The sequence below is a fragment of the Gobio gobio genome (genome assembly GCF_949357685.1).
Source record: "Gobio gobio genome assembly, chromosome: 8".
Lineage (NCBI taxonomy): Eukaryota > Metazoa > Chordata > Actinopteri > Cypriniformes > Gobionidae > Gobio > Gobio gobio.
In genome coordinates, this window is record NC_137114.1 from 40,797,512 (window position 1) to 40,824,517 (window position 27,006).

The 27,006-nt window shown below is 38.5% G+C and overlaps 1 protein-coding gene across 6 annotated transcripts; it reads right to left on the reverse strand.

Moving 5' to 3' along the window:
- Positions 1-1,613: 1,613 nt before the first annotated feature.
- Positions 1,614-20,222, reverse strand: pou2af1 (POU class 2 homeobox associating factor 1). 6 transcript variants are annotated; one of them, XR_013817054.1, is made up of 8 exons: positions 19,211-19,372; positions 9,696-9,829; positions 6,895-6,937; positions 6,546-6,817; positions 5,932-6,461; positions 5,228-5,868; positions 3,678-4,982; positions 1,614-2,864 (listed from the first exon to the last, which is right to left on the reverse strand). XR_013817054.1 is itself a non-coding variant. In XM_079823591.1 (5 exons), exons 3-5 carry the CDS (start codon positions 6,932-6,934, stop codon positions 6,141-6,143), a joined length of 633 nt encoding a protein of 210 aa, XP_079679717.1. In that variant the 5' UTR covers positions 6,935-6,937; positions 9,696-9,829; positions 20,170-20,222; the 3' UTR covers positions 3,822-6,140. The 6 variants fall into 6 exon arrangements, 3 of the variants coding, with proteins under 3 accessions (XP_079679717.1, XP_079679715.1, XP_079679716.1); XR_013817055.1 differs by lacking the exons at positions 1,614-2,864; positions 19,211-19,372 and adding an exon at positions 20,170-20,221 and having other exon boundaries at positions 3,688-4,982; XR_013817056.1 differs by lacking the exon at positions 1,614-2,864 and having other exon boundaries at positions 3,688-4,982; positions 9,714-9,829; positions 19,211-19,314.
- Between the last annotated feature and the right edge of the window lie 6,784 nt (positions 20,223-27,006).

Below are 27,006 nucleotides of genomic sequence, written 5' to 3' on the forward strand. Positions count from 1 at the left end.
CTTCAGTTAAACAGCTGCTATGACAAAAAGACACATCTTTTGCAATCAGCTGAAACTGGAAAGCTATATGATGTTAAGTAACTGAAATAGAATGAACATATGGTTATTAAACTTGATGCGTTTACTCTAAAATGCTGTAAGGTGTATTTGCTATTAGTATTCAATTTACCTGGCATTTCACCCTTTTTTGTGGTAGTAGTGTTAACTCTGTTGCTGTTCCTAGAAAAACTGAAGGCAAGTTGTATCATGCCCTCAGTTGTTGATGTTAAGTTTTTCTCATATACTCTTTGCCAACATGGATTGGTCTAGACCTGTTTGTGCAGGGACCCCCACCCCCACCAAGAGGGACACAAATCTCCCCACCCCCCAGGTGTTAATGTTGGGTGGCATCAGGAAGGGCATCCGGCATAAAATAAAGCATAACATAAATAATTTGCATGCTTTGACCACCCCTGACGGGAAGCATCAAAAAGAGAGACAGATATAGATGGACTACATAAGACAAGCGAGTTGGATATATCTAATGTCTGCAGAGACTATCAGAGGCCCAAATCTCCAAAATCCTAAAATGTGGATCAAATTACCATATTTCATTACTTCAGGTCCATTGGCAGTCTTTTCTCACGGCGTCTCACGGCTCCTTGTCTAAAGAGTAAGAGTTCATTTCGAGTTTTCCCTAAACCAGTATGTTGGGTTTTTTGCAATTTTCCCAAGGAAATTGCAAGAGTGTGAGATCTGTATAACGGCCATTTGATAGGAGGAGCATGGAAATGAGGGTGGGTTGTTTTTCAGTCATGATACTGTATCACTGGGATCCCTGCTGTCATTTCAAGATTGTGTCTGGAAATTATTAATGTATGGCATATGAAGAGAATAACGTTTACTGTTCATGTTTGCAAATGATTTATCAAGTAATCTGAATACAAACCGTTTATGCCCTAGCCTAGGCGATGAAAACTTGACATTTTTATTCCAATGGAAGTTGTGAAAGTGTTTACAATAAAAATCTAGCTTAGTCCTGGGTCTCCAGTGCACACTTCTGCACCGACTGTAATCGGAGCAATTTAAGCAGGTATTTAACTTTGACATGTTTCACTGCTTTCTCAATCTGCACAGCTAAGTGCCAAAAACTGTCCGCCTCCAGCACACTCCTTCCCTGCTTCTCTCCGACAGTCACACCTTGTACTGTTCTTCCTTCCATCTCCCAAAATTTGTGCAGACATGCCCCTGGATCCTGTTGGGCTGATTCAGCGGCAACTTAAAAGTAAAAAGCAGCATCTTGGCAGCACGGTGTGTTCTGAAGAATCGTGCGCAAAAGTAATGTGCTCAAAGGTAATGCTCACTCAGGAAAAACACTGAGCACAGAGCACAGGTGTCAGTGTTTTACTTGGTTTCGCTCACTCTTAGTGCGCTTTTTATGGTTTGAAAACATACATTTTCACCTCATGGCCCCAAAGCTATTTTGCTACTAAATTTCAAATCATTAGTATGTCAAACAATTGAACTATGACCAACTTTGGCATCTCTGCAAGCTTGTCACATGCAGAAAGACATGATGTTGAGTTTCAGTGCAGCATACTGTAAGTAAAAAGGTCTTTATTTTTTTATTTTTTACAAACATATGTTTAAGAATAATAAATTCTCACATAAGAGAATTAGAATCTCAAATAACCTATCTGAACTGTCTCAACTGCTCATTGTTCCCATAAACACAAATTAACTTAATGAAATGATTAGCAGTATGGGCACTATCTTCTCTAGTACATTGTACATGGAAGTTTAAGCCTAGATTAAATTTAGATTAAAGACAAATCTATATATCCAAGCATTCACTTAATGCACATATAATTTTACCCCAGTTATAGTATATTAAATGCACATTGATTATCTTTTGCTTGAAGTGTTGTGACTTGCAGGGCTCTCGAATATCTTTTATCAAACAAACAATGATTCATCTCTCATCCACCCACGATTGGTTGGAATGTTATTTTTTTATTACCGCAAATAACCGCAACCCGTACACACACGCACATGCGCAAGAAAGGAATGTTATTTCACTATTTAAGATAGCCCGTCGGCAGGCCGGTGATACGTTTTGGTAGCCCATCTGAAAAACACATAGCCACGGGACGTTGGGCTTTGCGAGCCCTGGCCCTTAACGTTACAAGTCAGAGTCTGATCACGAATGAAACAATAACACCTCAAATAAAGGATTCTCCAGCCTGACAGCGTGCTAAGGTATGTAATCAATATATATCAAACGATCTGTAACAATGCAATACTAACACATAAAAAAACATGTTTTACTCACTTAAGTGTGTTGCACCATTCCTGTGGATCCAATATAAAAGAAAGGCACAGCATTGTGTTTTAATCTCAATATGTCTGCAAATCCAGTCTTGACCTGTATCTTGTTTACAATCGATTCCGCGGTGAAAGGAAGCGAACAAACGCAATGTCTTACACATGTGAGCTGGAACCGGCATGTTTATTGCTCGGTAGCGTGACCCGTTTAGCTCCACGAGCCGGTGGGCGAGCTTGAGACGGCTCTTCTACATTCTATAACGTCAATGGTCGACATATTCTGAGATTGAGCGTTTTCTGGGCCTGGTGTCAATAAAAGCTTTTCTTTGACTAACAAGGAAGTTTTCAGCTCTGAAACTTACAGGATATTCTTATATCACGATGAACTTTTATATATCAAAGGCTCAAAGGAAAGTTGATTTCTCAATTCATCACCCCTTTAAATGCATATTGCCCACCGTTTTCCTAAAGCCACTGGGTGGCGACGGACATATACTTTGGCACAGTCACCTCTGATAACAAATTACTTTAAATTGTAATGTAGAAACATAAATATTTCTCTTAACCTGTTAACTGTCACCCCCCTTTTTGAAAATAAACATGAAAATGCACTATCCAAACTTAAATGGTTGCAATTCAAGAATGCTTTGGAATATAGACATAAGTTTGGTCTCATTTTAAAGAAGACAGTCAGCAGATTCTCAAGTGAAAACACTTCAAAAAATGAAAGTATGAAAAAGTTATGAAAGTTTAAATTTACTATAAATCAAATGTACTGTACTAAATATTTAATATTTTATGTAAAATATATATGTTACAAAATAATTTGTACTCTAAAAGTACTATCACATAAAAGCCAAATGTCTAACCAATTTGTGTTCCAAATTTGAAGTTGATACCACAAAAATTGAAGTTCCCATGAGATTTTGTTTAGGCGCTGTTCCACAAATAGCCACCGGGTGTCATTGAAATTCCATTGATTTTTTTTACGCACTCTCCTGTAACAAATGTATATATTTTTGTCCAAATATCACAAAACAGTGGGCAGATATAGAACCATGAGACTCAGACCTTTCCGATGATATGTGTTTTGTCAAGATTAGAAAAGGTTTTTATTTTAAAGTTTTTAAAATAAATGTAATATGAAACATAACGACGCCCACTAGGGGAGGAGCCGCTAGAAGACTTTAGAGTACTGTTTCCATGGGAACGCAAAATCCGATTTCAAAATGGTTTTCACAGGATGAATCTTGAGTTCGTAAGCTTTCGAATGATATATAGTTTGTCAACATTAGATCAGGATAAATATAGGATATAATTGTTTTAAATATGCAGTGGCAAATGGGCCCACCGGTGGGCCAGTGACAGTTAACAGGTTAAGGTGCTTTGAAACGATATGTATTGGGAAAAGCTCTCAACAAATAAATGTGAATTGAAATTGATTTGAATATAAATTCAAAGCCAAATTAGCAATTGAAAAACATCAAATCAACACTAAAACACACACATACTAAAATGCTTGCAAATGCATGTTTGCTTTAATGTCATACCCGTTTGACGGAGATATGTCATGTACAGAAGCTCTAAAAAAGCAGATTTCATGGTTGGCTTGCACAGAGCAGACCCTTGTTTAAACATCTCATTAAGGAACATGTTAACTTGAGAGACAACTAAGCCTGCGGGTCTAGGGCACAGGTAGATAAAATGATAACATCCACAGGGGATTTCTCCAACTTTCAGGAAACTGATGCCTTTCTAATTCTAACTGACATTATAATGATCTGCATACAAGGAAGATCACTCTGTAAATGTTAGCATTTTAACCATTGCAAACAGGCTACATGATTCATGCACACTTTTTAAATTGCAGCTAAGCAAGCCAGCTACAAAAAATGGACATTAATCTATCCCTTCACAATTGTTTCCAGATTTGTTATTTCTTCCAGATGTCATTTTTCATAAGAGCTGCCAAAATGCTGTATTAAATGCCCCACATCAGTATCACCCTAGCAAATCTTACAGATTGGTCACATACACATTGCAGCTAAATCTATTCTGTACATATATAGTTCAGTAATTTGCGGGAGTGACAACTGATTTCTAAAACCAAATTAGCTCTTGAAAAATTCAGGTATTGACAACTGCAATTTTCAAAAAAAACTCCCCACTTTTCTTTATTCCCTACACTTGATCGCTTTAAAAAGCCATGCTCAAACAACAAGCCCAAAAACGCTTCTAAGTGGACATGGCAACACTGCAAGGAGTTCTCCGCTAAGCAGCCTTCCCTGCATAAACAATACTCAATGTCTCTGTTAACAGTGGTTTAATTCAAATTGCAGAACATTACAGGCCACTGTAACAATACTTTGGTCAAAAATAGTGGATACCAAACACATGAGATGCTAGAACATTGCTATGGTTACCACAGTGTCAATCATCACAATTTTGGGAATGATCATTTAAATTACCTTCTGTATTTAAATGCAGTTGTCACTCCTGAAACTTTACAGTGTGTTTGTGGCCATAACCCAGCCAGTGTAAGCAAAATATTAGCTTGAGGTATGGGACTTGCATGGGTTTGTCCATGGGTTCCGTCCGTGTCAGCCCTATTTAAATTAACCCATACTTGTAATGGGTTCCAACATAGAACCCAAGGACAAACCCATGTAGGGCTCATACTGGGGCTTATTTAGATAGGATCTACTTAGAACCCTAGGACAAACCCATGTAGGGCTCATACTGGGGCTTATTCAGATAGGACCTACATAGAACCCAAGGACAAACCCATGTAGGGCTCATACTGGGGCTTATTCAGATAGTATCTACATAGAACCCAAGGACAAACCCATGTAGGGCTCATACTGGGGCTTATTCAGATAGGATCTACATAGAACCCAAGGACAAACCCATGTAGGGCTCATACTGGGGCTTATTCAGATAGTATCTACATAGAACCCAAGGACAAACCCATGTAGGGCTCATACTGGGGCTTATTCAGATAGTATCTACATAGAACCCAAGGACAAACCCATGTAGGGCTCATACTGGGGCTTATTCAGATAGGACCTACATAGAACCCAAGGACAAACCCATGTAGGGCTCATACTGGGGCTTATTCAGATAGTATCTACATAGAACCCAAGGACAAACCCATGTAGGGCTCATACTGGGGCTTATTCAGATAGGATCTACATAGAACCCAAGGACAAACCCATGTAGGGCTCATACTGGGGCTTATTCAGATAGTATCTACATAGAACCCAAGGACAAACCCATGTAGGGCTCATACTGGGGCTTATTCAGATAGGGTCTACATACACTGTAAAAAAAGTCTGTAAAAAAAGGGCACACTGTACTGTATAAATATGAATTTTTCGTATTGGTTTTTTACAGATGTTTTACCTGTATTTTGAATTACACATTGCATTAGCTTGTGTTTTAAGGGTTAACTGAAATTTCCGTAAAAAATTACTGGATAATGTACTGGCAGAAAATTACCTGCACATTTTCCGTTTTTATTTTTTATAGGGTAGGACCCCAGGACAAACCCATGCAGGGCTCATACTGGGGCTTATTCAAATAGGGCCTACATGGAAACCCAAGGACAAACCCATGTAGGGCTCATACTGGGGCTTATTCAAATAGGGCCTACATGGAAACCCAAGGACAAACCCATGTAGGGCTCATACTGGGGCTTATTCAGATAGGGCCTATATAGAACCCATGGACAAACCCATGTAGGGCCAATACCTCAAGCCCATATTGTGCCTACATTGGCTCCACCATGAAATCTAAAGTAAGAAGCTGCGCAAAAAGAGTGCCAATCCACAAATATCTTAAATGTCTTCTGAAAACAGTGAGGAGTTGCAGATGTAGGGTTCTTTGTGGCCATCATCGTCTTCCAACAGTTTCTCAAGGGCCAGAGTGCCCTCGGGGGGCTGGGGAGGCTCTACCTGCTGAGGCTCAGGTTCTGGTGAGATTACTGGCAAGGTCAGAGGCACTGGGAAGAGCTGGGAGGCTGACAGGGCCGCTTGCACAGAGGGTGCCTGCATGACGGTGCTGGAGATGGTGGATAAAGGCTGAGCCCAAGGAATGTATGTCAAGGAGGAGTCTGGGATCTCCACTGGAGGCAGGGCTGAGCTGGAAGTGCTCACGGTCTAATAGGGAACCAGATAAGAGACAAATTAACACCTTTAGGCACTGAAACAATAGCAGTAGCTTTGCATCAGTCTGTGGCTCACCGCAAGGTTGGTGAAGAGAGGTGTGTGCGCAAACGTCAGCATGGGGGAAGGGCCCACCACAGTGTAACTGGGACAGATCGGCTGGACGTACATATCAGTGTGGGACGGGATGGTAGTTTCGTGGTGTTGGCAGTCTTGGGGAGTCCAGTGGCTCAAAGGCTGGAGAGCAGATGTGCTGGTGGTCTGGGCAATCCATCCTGTGCAAAGCCCACTGACATCCACTAATGAATCATTAAAACCACTCTGGTTGGCTTCTACAAAGCTAGAAGTCCCTTTAAGAGAGGAATAAGAGCATGAAAAATCATTGCCCAATCAATGAAAAACAAAAAAAAAATTAAATGTAACTTACCAGTGTGTGTGTATGACGGCAAAGTGTTGTTGGGAACCATTACCTTGAAAAATAACAATAGAAAAACAGTTGTTATATTACAATGTTATAATATATAAATAAAAATAGTACTGTCATGACAACTCTCTGAGTGTTTGGCTTGGTAATGGGTAAGACAATGTTGATGTATTTGGTCTTGGCAGAATAGATCTGTAGTAGTACAGGACTTGCTACAGCCAATACATACACAACATGCTGCTTTGAGCAAGTAAGACATGCTGCTGCTGTACAATATAGCATACATGAATAACCCATAGCAGATCTATACAGGTGGAGCTGGGGAAGGTGGACGGTTTCTGAAAGCTTGAGGGTTTCTGTCTCTTATGCCCGTTTCACACATACTCCATTGACAGTGCGTATGCGGTGCGTATTTTTTTCCGTACCCATGGATTACAGCTTTCACACTGCATGCGGATGCGGTCCGTCAGTGCGTTCCAGGAGTGGTGCATCTGCAGTAGTGCGGCGATCGTTTCCGCACAGAGTCTATTTTTTGCTGTGCTGCACACGCTGAATAAAAGTGACAGCGCATTGTTCGCATTAAATTAAACGGGAAATTGACGTGAAAATCTAGTAATTTCACCACAGATGCATATTTAAAGTCTACTCTGTTTCAAAGTCAACACATGGCTTTTTTCCTCGGGTAAAGGAAAATGACACCGTACCTGGCATTTAGGTAAAAAAGTTGACATAATGGATGGCACTGGTCCTTTCTTGGAGGTGGAAAAACTAATTTCTTTATGACCTGCAGGAGTTTAAAAAGATTTAAAAGCAAAAGAAAAGACGGGAGTCGGCTGTTTTTGTCTAGCCTGTTGCAAGTTTTAATTTAAAATGTTTGTGATTTTAGGCTATAACCTATGTTTAAATGTTTTGCCACTTGCGTGAGCAAGTAATATAGCTAAATCTAAATTAGGCTACTAGGCTATATAAATATAATGTAATGAATTGAACGTTGTTCAATGAAACGTTTAAATGTAGTAGACATCTATAGAAGGGTAGTATAAAGCTATACAAAGAGAATTGCAATGATGACAAGCCATGTTCAGTAACAACTTTTGGATTTTAAATAAAAAATAATGAATTAATGCCATGTTTGTGGTATAGGCTACCACCGCGGATCAGTTGCTCTCTGCAAACGCAGCATATGTGAAAGCGCGCGCTGCTCCTGCACCGCATACGGACTGCAAATGGAGTATGTGTGAAACGGGCGTTACTCAGTAAGAGCAGAGTATGCACAATATGTGATATGTAACCTTTAGTAGATGGCTCGCATCATGTCTTTAATTTGAAAAGCTTTTGTCACTTACATTGGCCAGACTAGTTACAGGATTGAGGGTAGTTCCTGATTTTTACTCGCATTTAGTGCTTGAAAAGTGTTCATTCTGGACCCTGCTTAAACTTCCTTTTATTAAATAAACAAACATGTTTCTGGTTGCTTTATATGGACAATTATTTCCTTTTCCACTTTTCCACTCTGAGAGTCCAAGCCATGACCTTTTTGTTTTTCTACAATCAGGGGATCTCGGTGAATATTGTCCAAAAAACATGGCAACAACCAACAATCTCATGAGTGCCTAGCAGGAATATGAAAACATTAAAAGAGCAACAAACTTGTACTTATTTGGTAAGTATAGACATCTAATAAGAAGGACAATGTGCTGTCACTCGTCTTCAAGTCAGTTTATATAACAATGATATCAACCAGCATGTTTTACATTATCCCTTATGTTTTTACACAAAAGATCAAAAACAATTAAGGTGTAGCACAATGTAAAATGATTTACATGTCAGGGCAAGTGGTTCCACTTAAATTGTACTTAAACAGATGACAGGGACTTTTGTTTGAGACCTACACCTGGTAGATTAGAAGGCATTTATTACTGTGGCCCCCAGCCCAGTAATGTTAAAGCTGCTTAAAACCCCCATCTCCATTCTGAGAGCGGTGTTGAATGAAATGGCAGAGAGCACGTGGAGGGGCTGGCTTACAGATAACCTAGCTAACCTAAAACAGACAAAGATAAGCGCATATCTATAGCTCTTGTGTGGTTTTGCTCATTGCCCTTTGGGAGCAATTACTGCACGCCGTCAGCTTCTGCAGAATAGCTTGAAGAGCATTTGTACACAATCAAGATGCCATTACAAGAGAATTGAAGTCACAAGACTAAAGACATTTAAAAGAGTTCAACTTAATTTTGATGAGAATTGAATGGCTGCAGAGTGTTTATGTTTTCATGTGTTGTCAAGTACAATTATAAGGTTGGTAGGCAAGCCCCTTGGCAGATCCACAAACGGATTTGCATAGGCCCTATGCCCAACCCCTCAGGCTATGTGGGGGAATAGTTTAACTGTCACAGAAAAACACCTGGATTATATAAGGCCAAAATCCCCTTGGAGTTTGGAGAGCCTGCCTTCTTGCACTCAGTAATGCCTAAAATTTTAGCTGAGTTTAAGCTGACATTGATTTTGCAATCTTTCGCAATCCTATGATCAATTGCAGAGTTGGACCCATTATTCAGTCAATTATTATAATTTGCTATGACCTGAATTATGTTTGTCATTTTAACAATTGCAATTATATGACACAAAGCCCAAGGGTCTCGTTTCATTTATAACGAATCCTTTTTAGTCTCTCACATTTGGATGGCATCACCGTGCATTAGATGGATTAGATAAAGAGGGGAAAAAAGCTTGAGTAATGAATGAGATCATGTTAAGTTTGACAGTTTTTTACAATCAAAAGCATGTATCCTATTGTGTGTTCACACATATGCTGTAGTTCCTACTGCGCTGGGGGGCGTCGTTCTGGCAGCATTTCCTCTTTTTCTCCGCAGCAGCTCCTTCACGGGGTCTTTGACTCTCACTCCTTGGTATGGCTTGGATGCGGGAGCCTCTGACAGTGCTGTATACCAAAAACACACCATGAACATGTAGGCTACAATAAAAAAATTCACTATTATAACTGCTATTGCACTTTTAAAATCATGTAGACATGAACACTCTCAAAATCAAAAAAGTGTACAAAATTGTACCTTTTAAGGTACAAGTGGCCATCACCGGGGTTGTACCCTTTAAGGTACATTTTTGTACCTCGAAGTCAGGGATTGGCAAGTTTGGTCCTAGAGAGCTGATGTCCTGCAGAGTTCAGCTCCAACCCTACTAAGCCATCACAGTATAAAACTCATGGCTCCCATCATGCATTGCAGCATTAAGTATGTCACCATTGTTGAGATTCATATGCTGATTCTTGATATCTGTGTGCATCCAAACCCCCCAAACTAAAGGAAACACTAATCACCATAATGGTGATTTTGAATAAAACATCAACATCTAAACCTCTGTTAAATCTCAATAAGAGCTTCTATAGATGTCTTTCAGGGTTGGAGCCAAACTCTGCAGGACAGCGACTCACTAGGACCGAACTTGCCTACCCCTGCTCTAAGTAGAGGAAAACAATGATATAATTGTACCCTAAGGACCAATTGTGTACCTTTAATGGTACAGTTATACGTTTTGTTCCCCAAGGAACAAAATTGAACTCCTTTTTTTTTTTGGAGAGTGTAGGGATTTCTTATTCATGCCAAGTTAAACAAGGTGTGGCAGAAAGTGTTGAAAGTTTCAGTCACTCAACAGATACCTGTTTTATTTTGACCTTTCGCCTTTTTTGTTTTGTGTAATCTGTGGTACAAAGCTACTGTAAGACAGCAATCACTCAAACTCTTGCTTTCTTGGACAATTTCAGCCATTAGTGATATAGTGTGGACCTCATAAGTCTGAGTGACACTGAAATCTGCTTATTTGCAGTAATAATAATACAAATCCCACTTCCTAATCTAACCAAATAAAGCAGCCAGTCATATAGATACATATAGCCAGATATTACTACATTGCATGGCAGTTTTTCATTAAAAACTACATTTTCTTGTGTCCTCATGTGCCTCAGCTAGCACATGATGGTGGAACATGTTGGTTGTAGATTTCATGAGAACTACACTGACAGCTCCAAAATTGACGTGTTGAAACCCCGGAGCAAATTCTTACACTTGTCTCTCCATGTTAGGAAACTCCATGGGAACATTTTTTAAGGAAGTATCACTAGAGTACCACTGGTTTCTGGATGGATATTATTCATTGTCGGAATGTGACCACCGAACATCTGTTTCATCCCCTTCGTACAGATACATTTAGAGTAATTCATACCAAGTTACTGTGATAGGGTGCCCTAAGCGTTATGGGAGGCGGAGCATTTTACAGTTCATAACTGCATATATCATTAACTTATATAATGTTAATATATTAACTGTAACTACTTGAATCTGTTTTGAACTTTAAAATATGCCGGTGACCAACACAAAGGTCATAAAAACGGGCCTATCCATGATCCATGGCTCATGTTTGGTGCACAGTATTCACACAAAAACATAATGCTAACTGAATTGATTACACAAATATAAAATGTAATATAAACACCCCAATCAAAAACAATGTAATTTATTCCTATAATTGCCATTTTCAGCATCATTACTCCTGTCTTCAGTGTCACATGATCTATGATGATTTAGAAATCATTCCAATATGCTGATTTGGTGCTCAAGAAAAATGTATTATCATTATTATCAATGTTCAAATCCGTTGTGCTGCTTCATATTTTTGTGGAAACCGTGATGCATTTGTTTTCAGGATTCTTTTATGTATAGAAAGTTCAAAAGTTCTATTTAAAATAGAAATCTTTAACATTCTAAATGTCTTTACTGTCACTTTTGATCACATTTATGTCCTTGATGAGGAAAAGTATTAATTTCCTTAAAAGTCTTACTGACCCCAAACTTTTGAACAGTAATAATAATAAAAATAAAAAAGTAACAAAAGTTTACAAATAAAATCATATCAATTGTTATGCATTATGCAGGGACATCTGGTAACTTTATTTCATATTCTTTTTCATCGCAAATTAAAATATGATGTTTTTTAAAATCACGTTCAATTTGTTAACATTAGTATAATAACTAACATGAACTAACAATAAACAATACTTTTTCTAATCATTTATCCATTTTGGTTCATGTTCATTACTATTTTTAACATTGCAAGTTAAAATAACAATCAATTAAAGTCAAGTTAAATTAAAATAATAGTAATGTATTGTGTACAAATATGAATTAACAATAGTATATAAGAGAACATTTACCTAGATTAATAAATAACCATTTTTAGTTCATGATGCCTAATACAGTAAATAATGTTAATGAATAGTTCATGTTAATAAAATGCTACTACATGATTTTACTGTAGAATTTGTACATTCCCCTTAATTAAAATTACATTTTAACAATGTTGCTATTACTTTTAAAGTGAGCTCATGCAGTGTTGGGTAAGTTACTAAGTAAAAGTAATTAAGTACTTATTACATCTGTGTAATTAGTTTATTGTATTATTATTGCATTAGTTCTTACTAATTATTACTTTCTAAATATCACATCAACCTCGACCAGTTGAACAATACAATGAGACATGAAACTGCTTTAATGAATGAAACTGAATTCTTTCAAGTGACTAATATCAAATTGCATAAATTATTCTTGAAAAGACCAAAGCATATTAACGGGAGAAGGTTACATTAAAAACACATTTTAACATGTCCATGTCCATGAAGAGCCCACATACTCAGAACTTCAATGGGGTTCTACATAGAATCCTAGGGTTCTTAACTTAACTAAGTTAAGTAAAATTAATAAAGGATATAAGTCATTTTAACTTGGCCAGTAAAAGATTGAGTAATTTCTAGTTGAAGGTTGCTTTGAGTACTTTTTACTCAAACAATATAACACTGTATTAAACCACACTTTTAAAGATGCTTTACTTAGAAACATCTAAGTAAATAATACAATAGATATTGTGTAGACACCATATCTACATAACGGGGCCTCAATACACAATGACGGTGACACTCGATGGATCGTAACTTTTATAAACGTGCCTTAGAAAAAAACATTACTTGTGTACATCTTGACAAAACAATGCCCCAGACATATTTTAAGATATTTCTGTGCAAGTTGACTTAAGTTAAAACAGCTCAAACATGCATTTTAGTCTGGGACTAGTGTCATGATTTACCAGTGAGAGTGCCCGTAATTACCAGCAGAGGGCGCTCCACCCCGGACTGTCACTCCATCAAGGACTACATTACCCATAATCCTTTGCCCGGACTCATCATCACTCATTGTTTTCATCTGGGTCTCATTTACCACATTACCTCTATATCTAGCCTATTCACCCAGTCATTCATTGCAAAGTCTTGTTTGTTGTATTAGTGCATTTCTGAGTGGTTTCCCTGGTTTCTTGTCTCTTGGTTTTGGATTACTTCCGTGGATTACCCTTTTGCCTGTCTTGTTTGCCTATTTGGACTGCTTGCCTGTGTATGGTGTGTTTTGCCTGTTTTTGACTACGATTGTGGATTACCCTTTAATAAAGCTGCATTTGGATCATCAGCCTTCGTGTCTCAGAGCAGTTACGTTACAACTAGCTTAAGCCTTCCCTGTGAAACTGGAGGCAAATGTCACAAAATGGTAAGCAACTAAACCTAACAACAAAAGCAATGATAAAACGCACTCAAAAATGACTCCACGCAACTATATTGAGTTTTTTTTTTTTTTGACTAACAATTTAGTGAACAAAAGAAATTCAAGTAAAGCTGACAATTTCTTTGAGTAAATACAAGCCGTTGGAATTTTTTACATAAGATTTAAATGTGCAGTTTACTTGATAATGTTATGCTAAATTTATAAAAGTTTGTTTGGTTTAATGATTTAATTTACCTTATTATATTAACTATTTGCTCTACAAGTTTAAGTGGAAAACTATTAAATAACAAGCATATTTTTAGAAACAAAATACAAAAATTACTCATTGGACAAACTTAATTTCATTGAGGGCAGGAACTCCAACCAATAAATGTGTGTAAATGAGTGCCCACAGACTTAACAGAGGCACCACTCTTCTGCATAATGGTAACCACAAAATGACAGAAACTCCATATGTCCAACATAACTGAACATTAAACACTAACATAAACTAGCATCATCTTTCCCTTTACTGAAAAAACACATAAAATAACACCTGAATTCCTAAATTTACTCTCCTAATGCAGTCTCTTGCAAAGCATGCTGGGAACTACAGATCCACTGCCCAGTTTGTTTGTTTCACTCAATGTTAAGTTGACCGAACAAACACTTAAGTAAATCTGACAATACTCATTTTTAGTAGAAACAACTCAGTTTCGTAGAACGCTTTTTTTCAGATTCGAAAACGGGAGGCGCACTGCACTGCCTTTATCGGTTGACGTTTTTTCATTTAGAAAAGAGCAGTGCGCTGCTGTGTTTTTTTTTACGTTGCTAGGAAACCCCCGAATTAGCTGTGATGTCAGTCTAATCAAAGTAACGGTCACCACAACGGAAGGCCCACCTCTCCATTCATTCGATTGGACAATAGAAAAAAAACGCATTGACGTCGGGCGCTTTTTTTTCAACTTAATGCGCTCAGAGCGCTCCTTCTAAAATGCGAGGCGCAGCAGGCAGTTAAAACGCGAGGCGCCCGGGGCGTATAAGCAGCGCTTATGCCAACAGAAATCTACAACCCCAAATCAGAAAAAGTTGGGACAGTATGGAAAACGCAAAAAAAAAAAAAAGAAGTGATTTCTAAATTTACTTTGACTTGTATTTCATTGCAGACAATATGAACACAAAATATTTCATGTTTTGTCTGGTCAACTTCATGTCATTTGTAAATATGCATCCTTTCCTGTCATTCAGACCTGCATTCACATGAATTTCACTTGAATTTCACATTCAACAGTGCATAACATAATTAAAAGATTCAAGGAATCTGGAGGAATGTCAGTGCATAAAGGACAAGGGCGCAAGCCTAAGCTGAACAACCGTGATCTCCGATCCCTCAGGCGGCACTGCATCAAGAATCGTCATTCATCTATAAGCGATATCACCACATGGGCTCAGGACTACTTTGGCAAACCTTTGTCAAGTACCACAATACGTAGTTACATCCACAAATGCCAGTTAAAACTGTACTGTGCCAAAAGGAAGCCCTATGTTAACAGTGTCCAGAAGCGCCGTCGACTTCTCTGGGCTCGGAGGCATCTGGGATGGACCATCACACAGTGGAAACGTATACTGTGGTCAGATTAATCAGTATTTCAGGTATTTTTGGGGAGGAATGGACGCCGTGTGCTGCGGACCAAAGAAGAAAAGGATCATCCAGACTGTTACCAGCAACAAGTCCAAAAGCCAGGGTCTGTCATGGTATGGGGTTGTGTCAGTGCCCTTGGCAAAGGTAACTTGCACTTCTGTGAAGGCACCATTAATGCTGAAAAGTACATAGAGATTTTGGAGCATAATATGCTGCCTTCAAGAAGACATCTTTTCAAGGGACGTCCATGCATATTTCAACAAGACAATGCAAAACCACATTCTGCACACATTACAAAGTCCTGGCTGCGCAGGAAGAGGGTACGGGTACTTGACTGGCCTGCCTGCAGTCCCGACCTGTCTCCAATAGAGAATGTGTGTTGAAGCGCAAAATGCGACAACGAAGACCCCATAGTGTTGCCCACCTTAAGACTTGTTTGCAGGAAGAATGGGACAAAATTACACCTGAAACACTTCATCACTTGGTGTCTTCAGTCCCTAAACATCTTTTAAGTGTTGTGAAAAGGAATGGCAAGTGGTAAATGCTTTACTGTCCCAACTTTTTTTGAAATGTGTTGCAGGTCTGAATGACAGGAAAGGATGCATATTTACAAATGACATGAAGTTGACCAGACAAAACATGAAATATTTTGTGTTCATATTGTCTGCAATGAAATACAAGTCAAAGTAAATTTAGTAATCACTTCTTTTTTTTTTTATTTGCGTTTTCCATACTGTCCCAACTTTGGGGTTGTCCCCAGATTTGGGGTTGTATTCAAAAGATGCGCCTCTCGCTGCAAAAACGCATTCTGTATGATCGGGGCCTTACAATGGCCGCTACGTGCGCGTGTCCGTTAAGTCCACGAGACCGCAGGGTGTCCCATTTGTCATTTTAGGTCTCAGAAGGGTGCTCACAAGCGCCCCTTTGAGGTCAATAGGCACCCTCTATTCGCCCTTCTGCCGAGCCCGCACTGGTGCGGGTTACGCAGCTGACTTCTTCCCAGCAGTCAAAGCGCCATTACATCGTGAAAGTGCGGACTCAGAGGAAGACCGTGAGGGTTTAGGGTGCCATTTGGCACAGGGCCTCAGTAAATTTAAGTTCATGTAGTTACATGAGGTTTTTGAATAATGTGAACAAGGATGATTTGAGTGCAACTAACAACTGTGAAAGGTCTATTTTTTGGAGTGAGGTGTAAAAACAGCTGGAAAACAGCGAAAAATCTACCGTATTAATTATTCAAGTCCTAGTGCATGATGTGAACACCAGTATCAGAAAGGTTGAGTAGTTGTACTTCATTTTATAATGTAATAGTTATTCTTTAATTTCTTGAATTGAGAACTAATATAGAATTTACTTCCTTTTTTATTCTTGCCTGACCCAACTTTTTCAAGTAGAAATAACTTTTTTTGTTTTGTAGTATTTACTTCACCACAGAATAATTTTTTATCAGTGTTAATGAGCAGTTTTATTCATAAAATGTAATTAAAATGATGTAGAAAAAAAGTGAATTAAAGCAAAACAAATTAAATTTCAAACGAAATCCATAAAATGATCCCATGATGGCATCCCCTAATATATGAGCCCTTAAGGCTCTATATAGAACCTTTTCGTCTAAGAGTGCATTAAGTGATTGATTCTAACAGTACATCTCTAAGATATATTTGCTTTTTACTTGAACAGGCAGGTTTTTTTTTGCATGGCATGATAAATTGAGTTGCGTGAATCTACAGATGCAGCTGCTGGCTAACTAATAGTGAATTCTAAAGAAAGCTGCCTGCAGTGCACACTGTGTACTTAAGGAGGTGTGATTGTTTGGTTATGTTTGATTGCCTAACTGTGCTCATACCTATTTCAAAAAACACAAAATAAAGTTTATTTGCAAAATCCAATAAATCTAGCCGTTTCATGTATGCACCCCTGGATTAAAAGTCACGATTTGTGACTCATGATACAATCATTTGTGAGTTTCACACACTTGAATGCGGTCCTTTAATGTGAAAATCTGACATCGCTTTCCCTGTGTTTGCTAAACACTGTTTGCGTACAAGTCTCTCACTTTCTCCACACCCCATTCTCGCACAACTGTTACTTCTTAAGGCTTAAGTCTCAATGTGTAATCACCAAATAATGAATCAGTAATATACCTGTTCTGCGCCATTAATCAGAGATTCTTGACACACATTGGTCTCTGTTAGAACAGGCCGATAACTAACCACCTGTAACTCTCCATAACCTTAACAAAACAACCGTCAGGTCCTTTTTCTTTAATACATTTCTGATATATTGTCATTCTGCAAACAATAAAAAATCCCTTCTGCACTCCCATATAGAATGGACATTGTTTTGGGATTTTTTGTAATTTATGCATTTCTAACAGAAACCAATTCAGTTTTTAACATTCACAGACGAACAGTCGCTCTAAATATATAACAATGAAAGCAAAGAGGCCGCTACGGTTGTGCAATACAAGCACAGCACGATTTAAAAAAGCTGAAAAAGAGGAAGTTATGCAGCTGTGAAGTCTTTTCTTCCAGGAGGAGGGAAATTGAAGAGTTTTACATATCAAGATTAAGCCACTGCACAGGATGCCTGGCTTCTGAAATGGTGCACATGTTTCTAAAGAGGTCTATCAGTAGTAATAACCATCAGTCTAGCAGGACTGGCAATAAATGGGATGACCTCCTATCACCTCGTGAGTTTTAAGGCGGGATGTGGAAGGAACTGCCACATTTGAATTCTTGTGAATAACATGATTTGCTGTTTATACTGCTCATTTACATTTAATATTCTAGATAAGATCTTAGTGACGTGCACATGGAATTAACAATGGAAACTTGAAAAGCGAACCCCTAATTTCCCCTTGAAATTGTTTTAAGTCCATCTATCTGTATAGTTTTTATATTTTGAATTAGTTACATAACATTTTAATTTTTAGTTAAAGTTTTAGTCATTTGTTGTGTGTTTTGGTTATTTCTATTTTTTAAATATGTATTTATAGTTTTTTGTTGACTTTTAGTAACTAAACGAAAATGAGAAATGCAATAGGTGAAATTAAATATTTGTACATATTTTTTATCATTGAATTTTATTTCAGTTAATGTTGATTTTATTGTTAACTAACTTGATTTCTGAAGCTGTAGCTGTCTGTTTCAATGCACTTTTAGAAATGTGACTGGTACACATACAAGTAACATTTTTAGTTCCTTGTTATTACATGTACTTACTATAGTAATAGCAGTAAATTATACACATATACATGCAATCAAATCCTTATCCTACCCTAACTCTAGTACAATATTACTCAGCATTTAAATATATAATTACACTGTAACAATTACACCTTTAAAATAAAGAGTAACCCATTTTTCTTCTTTTATGGGTTAATTTGACTTCAGAAAAAAATTGCAGAAAGATCAATAAAAAGCAACACCAGAAGTAGATCTTGAGCTTGTACACCAGTCTGAGAACTTCATCATGTGATAATTAATTGCATTTATTCATGTTTTATTCCCTTAAAAAAGTAATGGAACTTTGTTCATGGAGGACAAAAGAGAAAAATTGAAAGAGTGAAATGTTGCTTACAAAAACTTCTCATTTGATTAGGAAAAGTCATGAAGTATCAATGTGATACTTAAATGTTAAGTATATTTTTCAAGATATTAAAATTACCCCAAAAAATAACATTTAGAGTTTCTGTCAAACAGCCAAAGAACAGGCCCCAGTGATAACGTATCACAGCAAAACTCCCAGTGTCAAATGAACACTGCCATGTTTATATAATCCGTGTGGGTGAATAAAAGGCAAACACTGCGATATTAATTATTCACGGCACTTATCAGAACAGATAATGTGGCAAAACATCAACGATCAATTTGTTTCCATCCGTATAATGTAATGAGAGCACATGCAGATTTTGCATGTCGGTGCTCAGTCCTGGATTTAATTGAAAAAATATTTTCTTGATGATTCAGGCTTTTGCAGTGCATTTAATTTTCATAAGTAAATAATCTTACATTTGCATACTGCAACATAACACATGTGAAATGTGCAAATTGTATTGATATTCAGAAATTGTACTTACATTTTCCCATGTGCACACTCTGATATGTAACAATCTCTTAACTCTTATGATATCTAATCAAAAACCTTTTCTATTTTCTTCCTGAGATCATCTCATAATTGTACAGCGGTCGCTTGAGTGGGCTGCCTTATAAAAGCAACGGTATTCAAGTGATGTCACCACAAAGGGAAGCCACTATCCTCATTATTTATACCACCAGTTTACCAGAATTTAAAGTTTCGGCTTAGCACAAATTCTATGGTCATAACTGCTAGTGAAAGCAGAGAAGGTCTTGTTAAACTGGTGAATTTTTATTTATTTATTTTATTTTAAAAAAAATATATATTTTAATTGATTTAATATTATTATTGCAAATATGTATTTTTTTTATCATTTATACATATTTAATGTCTCTAGACACCCATTATTTTGAGGATTACATTACATGCTCTATTGATAAATACGCCTTATGATTACTATGAAATATTAGCAGTTAATGTATATTACAAATGATTTATATTAACTTTACTACAATAAATGAATGTAGTTTCTTTCTGGGTGCAGTTGTTAAAGTCTGAGTCCAAAATTAGGCTGCTGAGAATTGATGTACGCTATCTGAAACTGCCACGCTAGTCAATTTATTAGTGTTAAAGGAAACACCTGCACACACTTTGAGCTTCATTGACCACTCAAGCCATGAAGCTCATCATGTTCCTTTTCTCAGCTCAGTTCTTTCTATTATTACACAAACAATCACGCAACTCAGCAACAAAAACAAGGAACAGCTTTTTTTAACAAATAACAAAATACATCTGCTTTACTATAATGCAATCACTTCAACACTGCACAGTTATAGCTCAAATAAAGCTGACACTTAACGGATTTCTTAAGGTATTTTCAAAGTTCTCAGCTCATCAATATTTGAAACGGCTTCTGGAAAAGGCGTATTAATGAGGAAAAAGCTAAAAATACTTACTTACCCTTTGTGTGAGAAGACAGATCTTCCTTCTAAATGAGAAACCAAGTGTAAATGAGATACACAGTGCCAACGGTTACTGCATGAGAGCATTCTCTAATGCAAACTACAGTGTGGGCTTAATGCAAAGAAGCATTTTTCAATAGGCCTCAGTGTCATCTTTTCTTGCTACTGCGTCGTTAGTTGGTCATTAGCTGGTTTAAGCTGGTCCTGAGCTGGTTATAATGAGCTAGTTTCTTAGGACCAGCACTTGACCAGCTTAAACCAGCTCATGGCCAGCTAAGGACTATTTTAAACCAGCTCAAACCAGCTTTCATGCTTCAAAACATACCTACAGTAGGGAGAACAAGTATTTGATACACTACCGATTTTGCAGTTTTGCCCACTTACAAAGCATGTAGAAGTCTGTAATTTGTATCATAGGTACACTTCAACTGTGAGAGACGGAATCAAAAAATTCCAGAAAATCACATTGTATGATTTTTAAAACATTAATTTGCATTTTATTGCATGACATAAGTATTTGATCACCTACCAACCAGTAAGAATTCCGGCTCTCCCAGACCTGTTAGTTTTTCTTTAAGAAGCCCTCCTGTTCTCCACTCATTACCTGTATTAACTGCACCTGTTTGAACTCGTTACCTGTATAAAAGACACCTGTCCACACAATCAAACAGACTCCAACCTCTCCACAATGGCCAAGACCAGAGAGCTGTGTAAGGACATCAGGGATAAAATTGTAGACCTGCACAAGGCTGGGATGGGCTACAGGACAATAGGCAAGCAGCTTGGTGAGAAGGCAACAACTGTTGGTGCAATTATTAGAAAATGGAAGAAGTTCAAGATGACGGTCAATCTCCCTCAGTCTAGGGCACCAATCAAGATCTCCCCTCATGGGGCATCAATGATCATGAGGAAGGTGAGGGATCAGCCCAGAACTACACGGCAGGACCTGGTCAATGACCTGAAGAGAGCTGGGACCACAGTCTCAAAGAAAACCATTAGTAACACACTAAGCCGTCATGGATTAAAATCCTGCAGCGCACGCAAGGTCCCCCTGCTCAAGCCAGCACATGTCCAAGCTCGTCTGAAGTTTGCCAATGACCATCTGGATGATCCAGAGGAGGACTGGGAGAAGGTCATGTGGTCTGATGAGACAAAAATAGAGCTTTTTGGTCTAAACTCCACTCGCCTTGTTTGGAGGAAGAAGAAGGAGGAGTAGAACTCCAAGAACACCATCCCAACCGTGAAGCATTGAGGTGGAAACATCATTCTTTGGGGATGCTTTTCTGACGACTGCACCGTATTGAGGGGAGGATGGATGGGGCCATGTATCGCGAGATCTTGGCCAACAACCCCCTTCCCTCAGTAAGAGTATTGAAGATGGGTCGTGGCTGGGTCTTCCAGCATGACAACGACCCGAAACACACAGCCAGGGCAACTAAGGAGTGGCTCCATAAGAAGCATCTCAAGATCCTGGAGTGGCCTAGCCAGTCTCCAGACCTGAACCCAATAGAAAATCTTTGGAGGGAGCTGAAAGTCTGTATTGCCCAGCGACAGCCCCGAAACCTGAAGGATCTGGAGATGGTCTGTATGGAGGAGTGGGCCAAAATCCTGCTGCAGTGTGTGCAAACCTGGTCAAGAACTACAGGAAACGTATGATCTCTGTAATTGCAAAACAAAGGTTTCTGTACCAGATATTAAGTTCTGCTTTTCTGATGTATTAAATACTTATGTCATGCAATAAAATGCAAATTAATTACTTAAAAATCATACAATGTGATTTTCTGGATTTTTGTTTTAGATTCCGTCTCTCACAGTTGAAGCGTACCTATGATACAAATTACAGACTTCTACATGCTTTGTAAGTGGGCGAACCTGCAAAATCGGCAGTGTATCAAATACTTGTTCTCCCCACTGGATATGCTGTTTTTTTCAACAGGGGCATGAAACCGTAAAGTTCTGTGGGGAAAGGCGCAGAGGTATTTTTACTAGCACAACCTAGAGCTGTTGAATTCTGTCAGGAGAGGAAATAAGGTCTTGACCTTTATTGTCTATACCTTTACAACCATCCCAGCAAGTAATGGCCGTCATTTCACAGTCTCGGTTAACTACAGACCCGAGGTAGTCTGGCTATGAGTAAGCCATATAGCCAAAATAACCTTGAATTTGGTTACATGTCGTTTTTGCCAAAATAATTTGTGAGATCAACTGTGATTACAAGGTGTTCGGCTTCATTGCTTTGAAATTGATGACTACTTGTCTATTCTTGGGCTATGGTTAAACATCTATTACATTTTCACTGACAGCCCAAATTTTGCCTTATTTCAGCCCAGACGTCAGGGCTGTGTTTGGACATTATTGGACGTCTTTTTAACGCAACAATGTCTTTGTAGACACTGTGTAATGTTAAAAATCACATATGCCAGTTTATTTTGAAAGTTGTGACTAAAGAAAAGAGGAAGTGATTAAACAAGTACAGCTTTGCTTCAGGCAACTTGAACATCCTAATTTACAAGTTCAGTATAGGTTTTAGGTTTAGCTTCTGTAAAGATGTGTCTGGAGTAACGATGAAGGATGAAAAGAAAAAATCTTATCCTCACTCATCTTTGACCTGGAGCCTCTGCCTTGGAGTAACAAGACGAGGGCAGAGGGGAGCGAGGTCGCTGTCACACACTCACCTGCAGACACAACGTGCTGCTGTTTATGTTTAACTATGAGGGCAAATACCACAAAACAGCCTGGGGTCGAGAGTTACGGCCGCTGCCAAAGCACGTTAGTGATCTATGGGCTGAAAATACAGTTTTGAAAAATAACAATACAAAGGAAGATTTCTGAAAAAAAGTCATTCATCTTTTATAGTGATGTTCAAAAATAAGTGTGTTTTATTATCAGCAAACCTTTTGGCATATATACATACAGAGATGGGCGCATGAAAATGTATTTAAAATAAAAATAGAAAAATTCTCAGTTGAAATTTATTAAAATACCAACTACTTTGCAGAAAAAATGCATTTAACCCTCTATGGTACGGTGTTGCCTCCAGGCAAAATTGGGTGTCTCATTTTATTAAAAATAAACTAAAACAAACTTTTATCTCAGGGAAAAAGAACTCAAATACTAATCAATGAGAGTGCAAAAAAGTGGTCACATGACCCACAGGGGTTCATTTTGTGTCCTGTTTCAGAACATGCCACATGGCTCCATATTTTCTCTAATGAAAAGTGCATTTTTCACTAATTTGCGTCCAGTTAATCACCCACAAAAATATGAGTCACCTCCACTGGTAAGTAAAGAAGTATTTTCAAGAACTGTACATTTATATATTATCAAATGTTTTAGAGGACATAACAAAAAACTGTGTGTTGCCTCAAGGCAACATTGTACCATAATTGAATTGTGATGAATGGATGCAAATATATTATATTTGTAAAGAAAAGAGATTTATCAAAATATTTTTGCATGATTTTATAATGCACTTTATAAGAATAGTAATTCACATACTATATTTGCACATATTATGAGCTGCACATTTTCTATAGCAGTTAAAAAAGGTATAAAACACAACTGCCAGTTGATGAGGATGTCATACTGTGATGAGGAAGATTGAGTGAGAGCAAAGATAAGGATGAAAATGGATATGATAATTTGATATGATGGTGTGGTAATGCTTGTGTTCTACAATGGTACGATGTTGCCTGAGCGCAACAGCTGATATGAAATATTACTTTTTATTAAATATGAAATTTTTAATGCATTAAAAAAGGGATAAATGTTATCGTAGACCAAGCAGATAACAGCTCAAAATCTACCGTTGTGGACAACAAAACCGTTTCACAATTTAAGCTAAAATTATGTTTTTGGGTGCAAAATGTATAGTAAACTTGTCCAAGATGCTAGACTGGGTAAACCCAGCCTCGCCCTGCAACTCAATCTTAAATTGAGCTTGGTCTGGTGATAGCCAGACAACCAAGATGCAGGATCATAAGGAAACAATGACAATAAACACCATTAACCTAAGTGAATGAAAGGTAGGCTAATAATCAGCGATATGCGTTTACGTAGTAGCCTATGGCTTTATTTGAATGAATGTTTCAGTGTAGCATTCCATAAAACCAAGTAGTTAGAATTACGTTCTAGTGACGTCATTACGCGATGGCACAAAAGAGCCGCTGAATTGCTTTGTTTTTAACTGGTTCATTTCAACTTTCCGAAAGAACCTTTTGCAGAAATTAAATTGACTTCCAATCATTATTAGTGTGCGAGAGACAAATTAATGCTAAACTCTGTTGAACTGAAAAGGGCTCTTAATGAGGAGTCGATTCCCCTCGATGGAATCGACTCTTGATTCCCAACACCTCCCAGCCCTACCTTCCTTTATTCCACTGGGGGGAAAAAAGTCCCTAACCGTGAACACCTATAGAAGTTACATTATCATGGCATTAGATGGCGGCAAAGACTGTCTTTTATGAGCGAGTCAGTCAGTAGCGATGACTTTTATATTGAAAGGACTGAAACGTGTTATGAAAATGGAGGAGCAAGACACAACTGACAACCGGACAACTTTGTCAGTGTCAGGACATGGGAAAACCCCTTAAAGGGATAGTTCACCCAAAAATGAAAATTAGTCCATAATTTACTCACCCTCAAGTCATCCGAGGTGTATATGACATTCTTCTTTTAGACGAATAAAATCTGAGTTATATTAAAAATGTTCAGGCTAACCCAAGCATTATTATAGCAGGAATAGTTGCTCTGTTTTTGAAGTCCATAAAAAATGCATCGGCTCCAAGCAGCACCAAAATGATATATTTTACCGTTTTTTTTCCTGTGAAAAAATGCCTTTGGGCCTTAAAACAGCTTGAATGTAACACCCTCGCTTCATTTAGTATATGTGGATTCATGAATATGCAAATTAGCCGTGGCGCATGGGTGGAGTCGGCGTGGGGGAAAACAATCCATTTCCCCACACTGGAAATGCATGGTGTTAACCCAGTATAGCCTAGTAGAATCACTTCTGCCTCTCGACAGAGCAAGATACATAGAAAAAATTTGCCGTATTGAGTCAAATTCTCCGTGCATAACTTTTTTAAATGATAATAATGTCTTGTGCTATATGGATATTTTTCTGAATATGCAGTCCGTGTGCAATGCAAAGGGTGTTTGTTTATTGTATAAGTTTGTTTGGACTATAATATAAGCATGAAATACGCAGAGTCTAATGTCAAACGTTAATTTACCGCAGTGCCACATTTAACAAACATTTGTCTAAAGCCTAAAATCCAGTTAGTGATGAGCTGTTTGGCATCAATGACACGGGTTTAGATAAAGTTTAGACATCCGTCAGTTTTATGTTGTCTTGCATGCATGTAGCTTTATCTGTTTATTTATTTGTTTTTCTTACAGCCATGCACAAATGAATTAGTTTAGAAATATTACATTTCAAATTTCTGACAATAGCAAAGTTTTGTATTTTGCTTGTATTTTGTATGCTTTCCGCGAGTGCTGGACTGAAACAGCGGCCCGTCTCTGACGCCTCGTTCGTTTCGTTCACACTCCATTCCACTCCACGGACTGGATACGTGCGATATTCTCCTCAGGTGAGCTTCCCGGAAGCCCTGAGCTCCTCCAGCACTGTTGAAGCCGACACCAGTAAGTCTGCCCTCTATGAGCCCAGACCCTCGTGTCCGGCCGGGTGCCCCGTGTGCATGGTTCCCCTCTGGCGACCCCCACACGTGTATTTCCACCGTAAGCCTCCTTGAGCGGGTGTCTTCCCTTGGCAAGCCTTGCCACCCTGGGGTTAAAAATCCACCTTCAGAGTTCTCCATATGCTACCCGCAGCGAGTCATTTGTGAACTCTCTAAGTCCTCCCTACGGGTAGGCGTCTTTGCATATCTCCACCTGGAATATGCTCCCAGTGTACCTTGGTGTTCCTGTGATAAGAGGGAGTCCTTTGTCCGTACTAGCCTTACGACCGGGTGCTCATGCAGGTCACAGCCGAGTGGCGTGATTATATTCGGACCCCCATTCGTTAGTCACTAACGTTACATCGTAGTGACTGAACAAAAGGGAACATCTCGGTTACGTATGTAACCCTCGTTCCCTGAGGAGGGAACGGAGACGTAACGTCCCTTTGCCACATCCGCTGTACCGCTGGAAACGGCCGAGAGTTCAGTCTTGGCTCCTCAGCAGGTAAACATAATGCGATATTGCCCACATACTTCCTTATATACCCACCCGGTGGGGCGGAGTTACGTATGCCAATTTCGCATGCCCATGGCATTGGCACTGCCATTGGGCGTTTTTGAATTCGCGAAGATGATTGGCTTCTAAGCGAAACCCCCATTCGTTAGTCACTAACGTTGCTTCTCCATTCCCTCCTCAGGGAACTAGGGTTACATACGTAACCGAGACGTTACTGTTCTTTGCCTTTGTTTTAGAACGCCCAAATTGAGTTTGGATACTCTGCTATTGTTTAGTCGTTGTTTAGAAGTTACTGTGTCAGCCTGGAGTTATGGTATTCTGCAGTTGTTTTACTGTCCATTAAAGTTTGCAGCGTTTATATTACAGTGTAGCCTGTGTCATACATCTGTCACTGAAGCACTTCTGACACACACAATATCTGAATAAAAGTCTAGGTAAAACAAATAGTTGAGAGGTTGTTTTTACTAATAGCGTTTAAGGATGATTGAGATGGCTTTTGAAATGCCATGGTCACTAGATTTTATACAGGTGTTAATATTATGATTTTGTAAATGGTGAACAGCAACCAAATATTGATAATGTGGAAGTTACTGCCATTCGCCTTGGTCTGACTTCTCACTTTTTGCCGACAATACAA

Bases quoted from the DNA above. Each gene is read 5' to 3' on its own strand.
- pou2af1 (XM_079823589.1), bottom strand. The intron at 6,938-9,695 runs GTGTGAACACAC...TTATTTTTCAAG, and splicing joins CAGTAGGAACTACAGCATAT to GTAATGGTTCCCAACAACAC. The intron at 6,462-6,545 runs GTGAGCCACAGA...GTTCCCTATTAG, and splicing joins CTCTCTTCACCAACCTTGCG to ACCGTGAGCACTTCCAGCTC.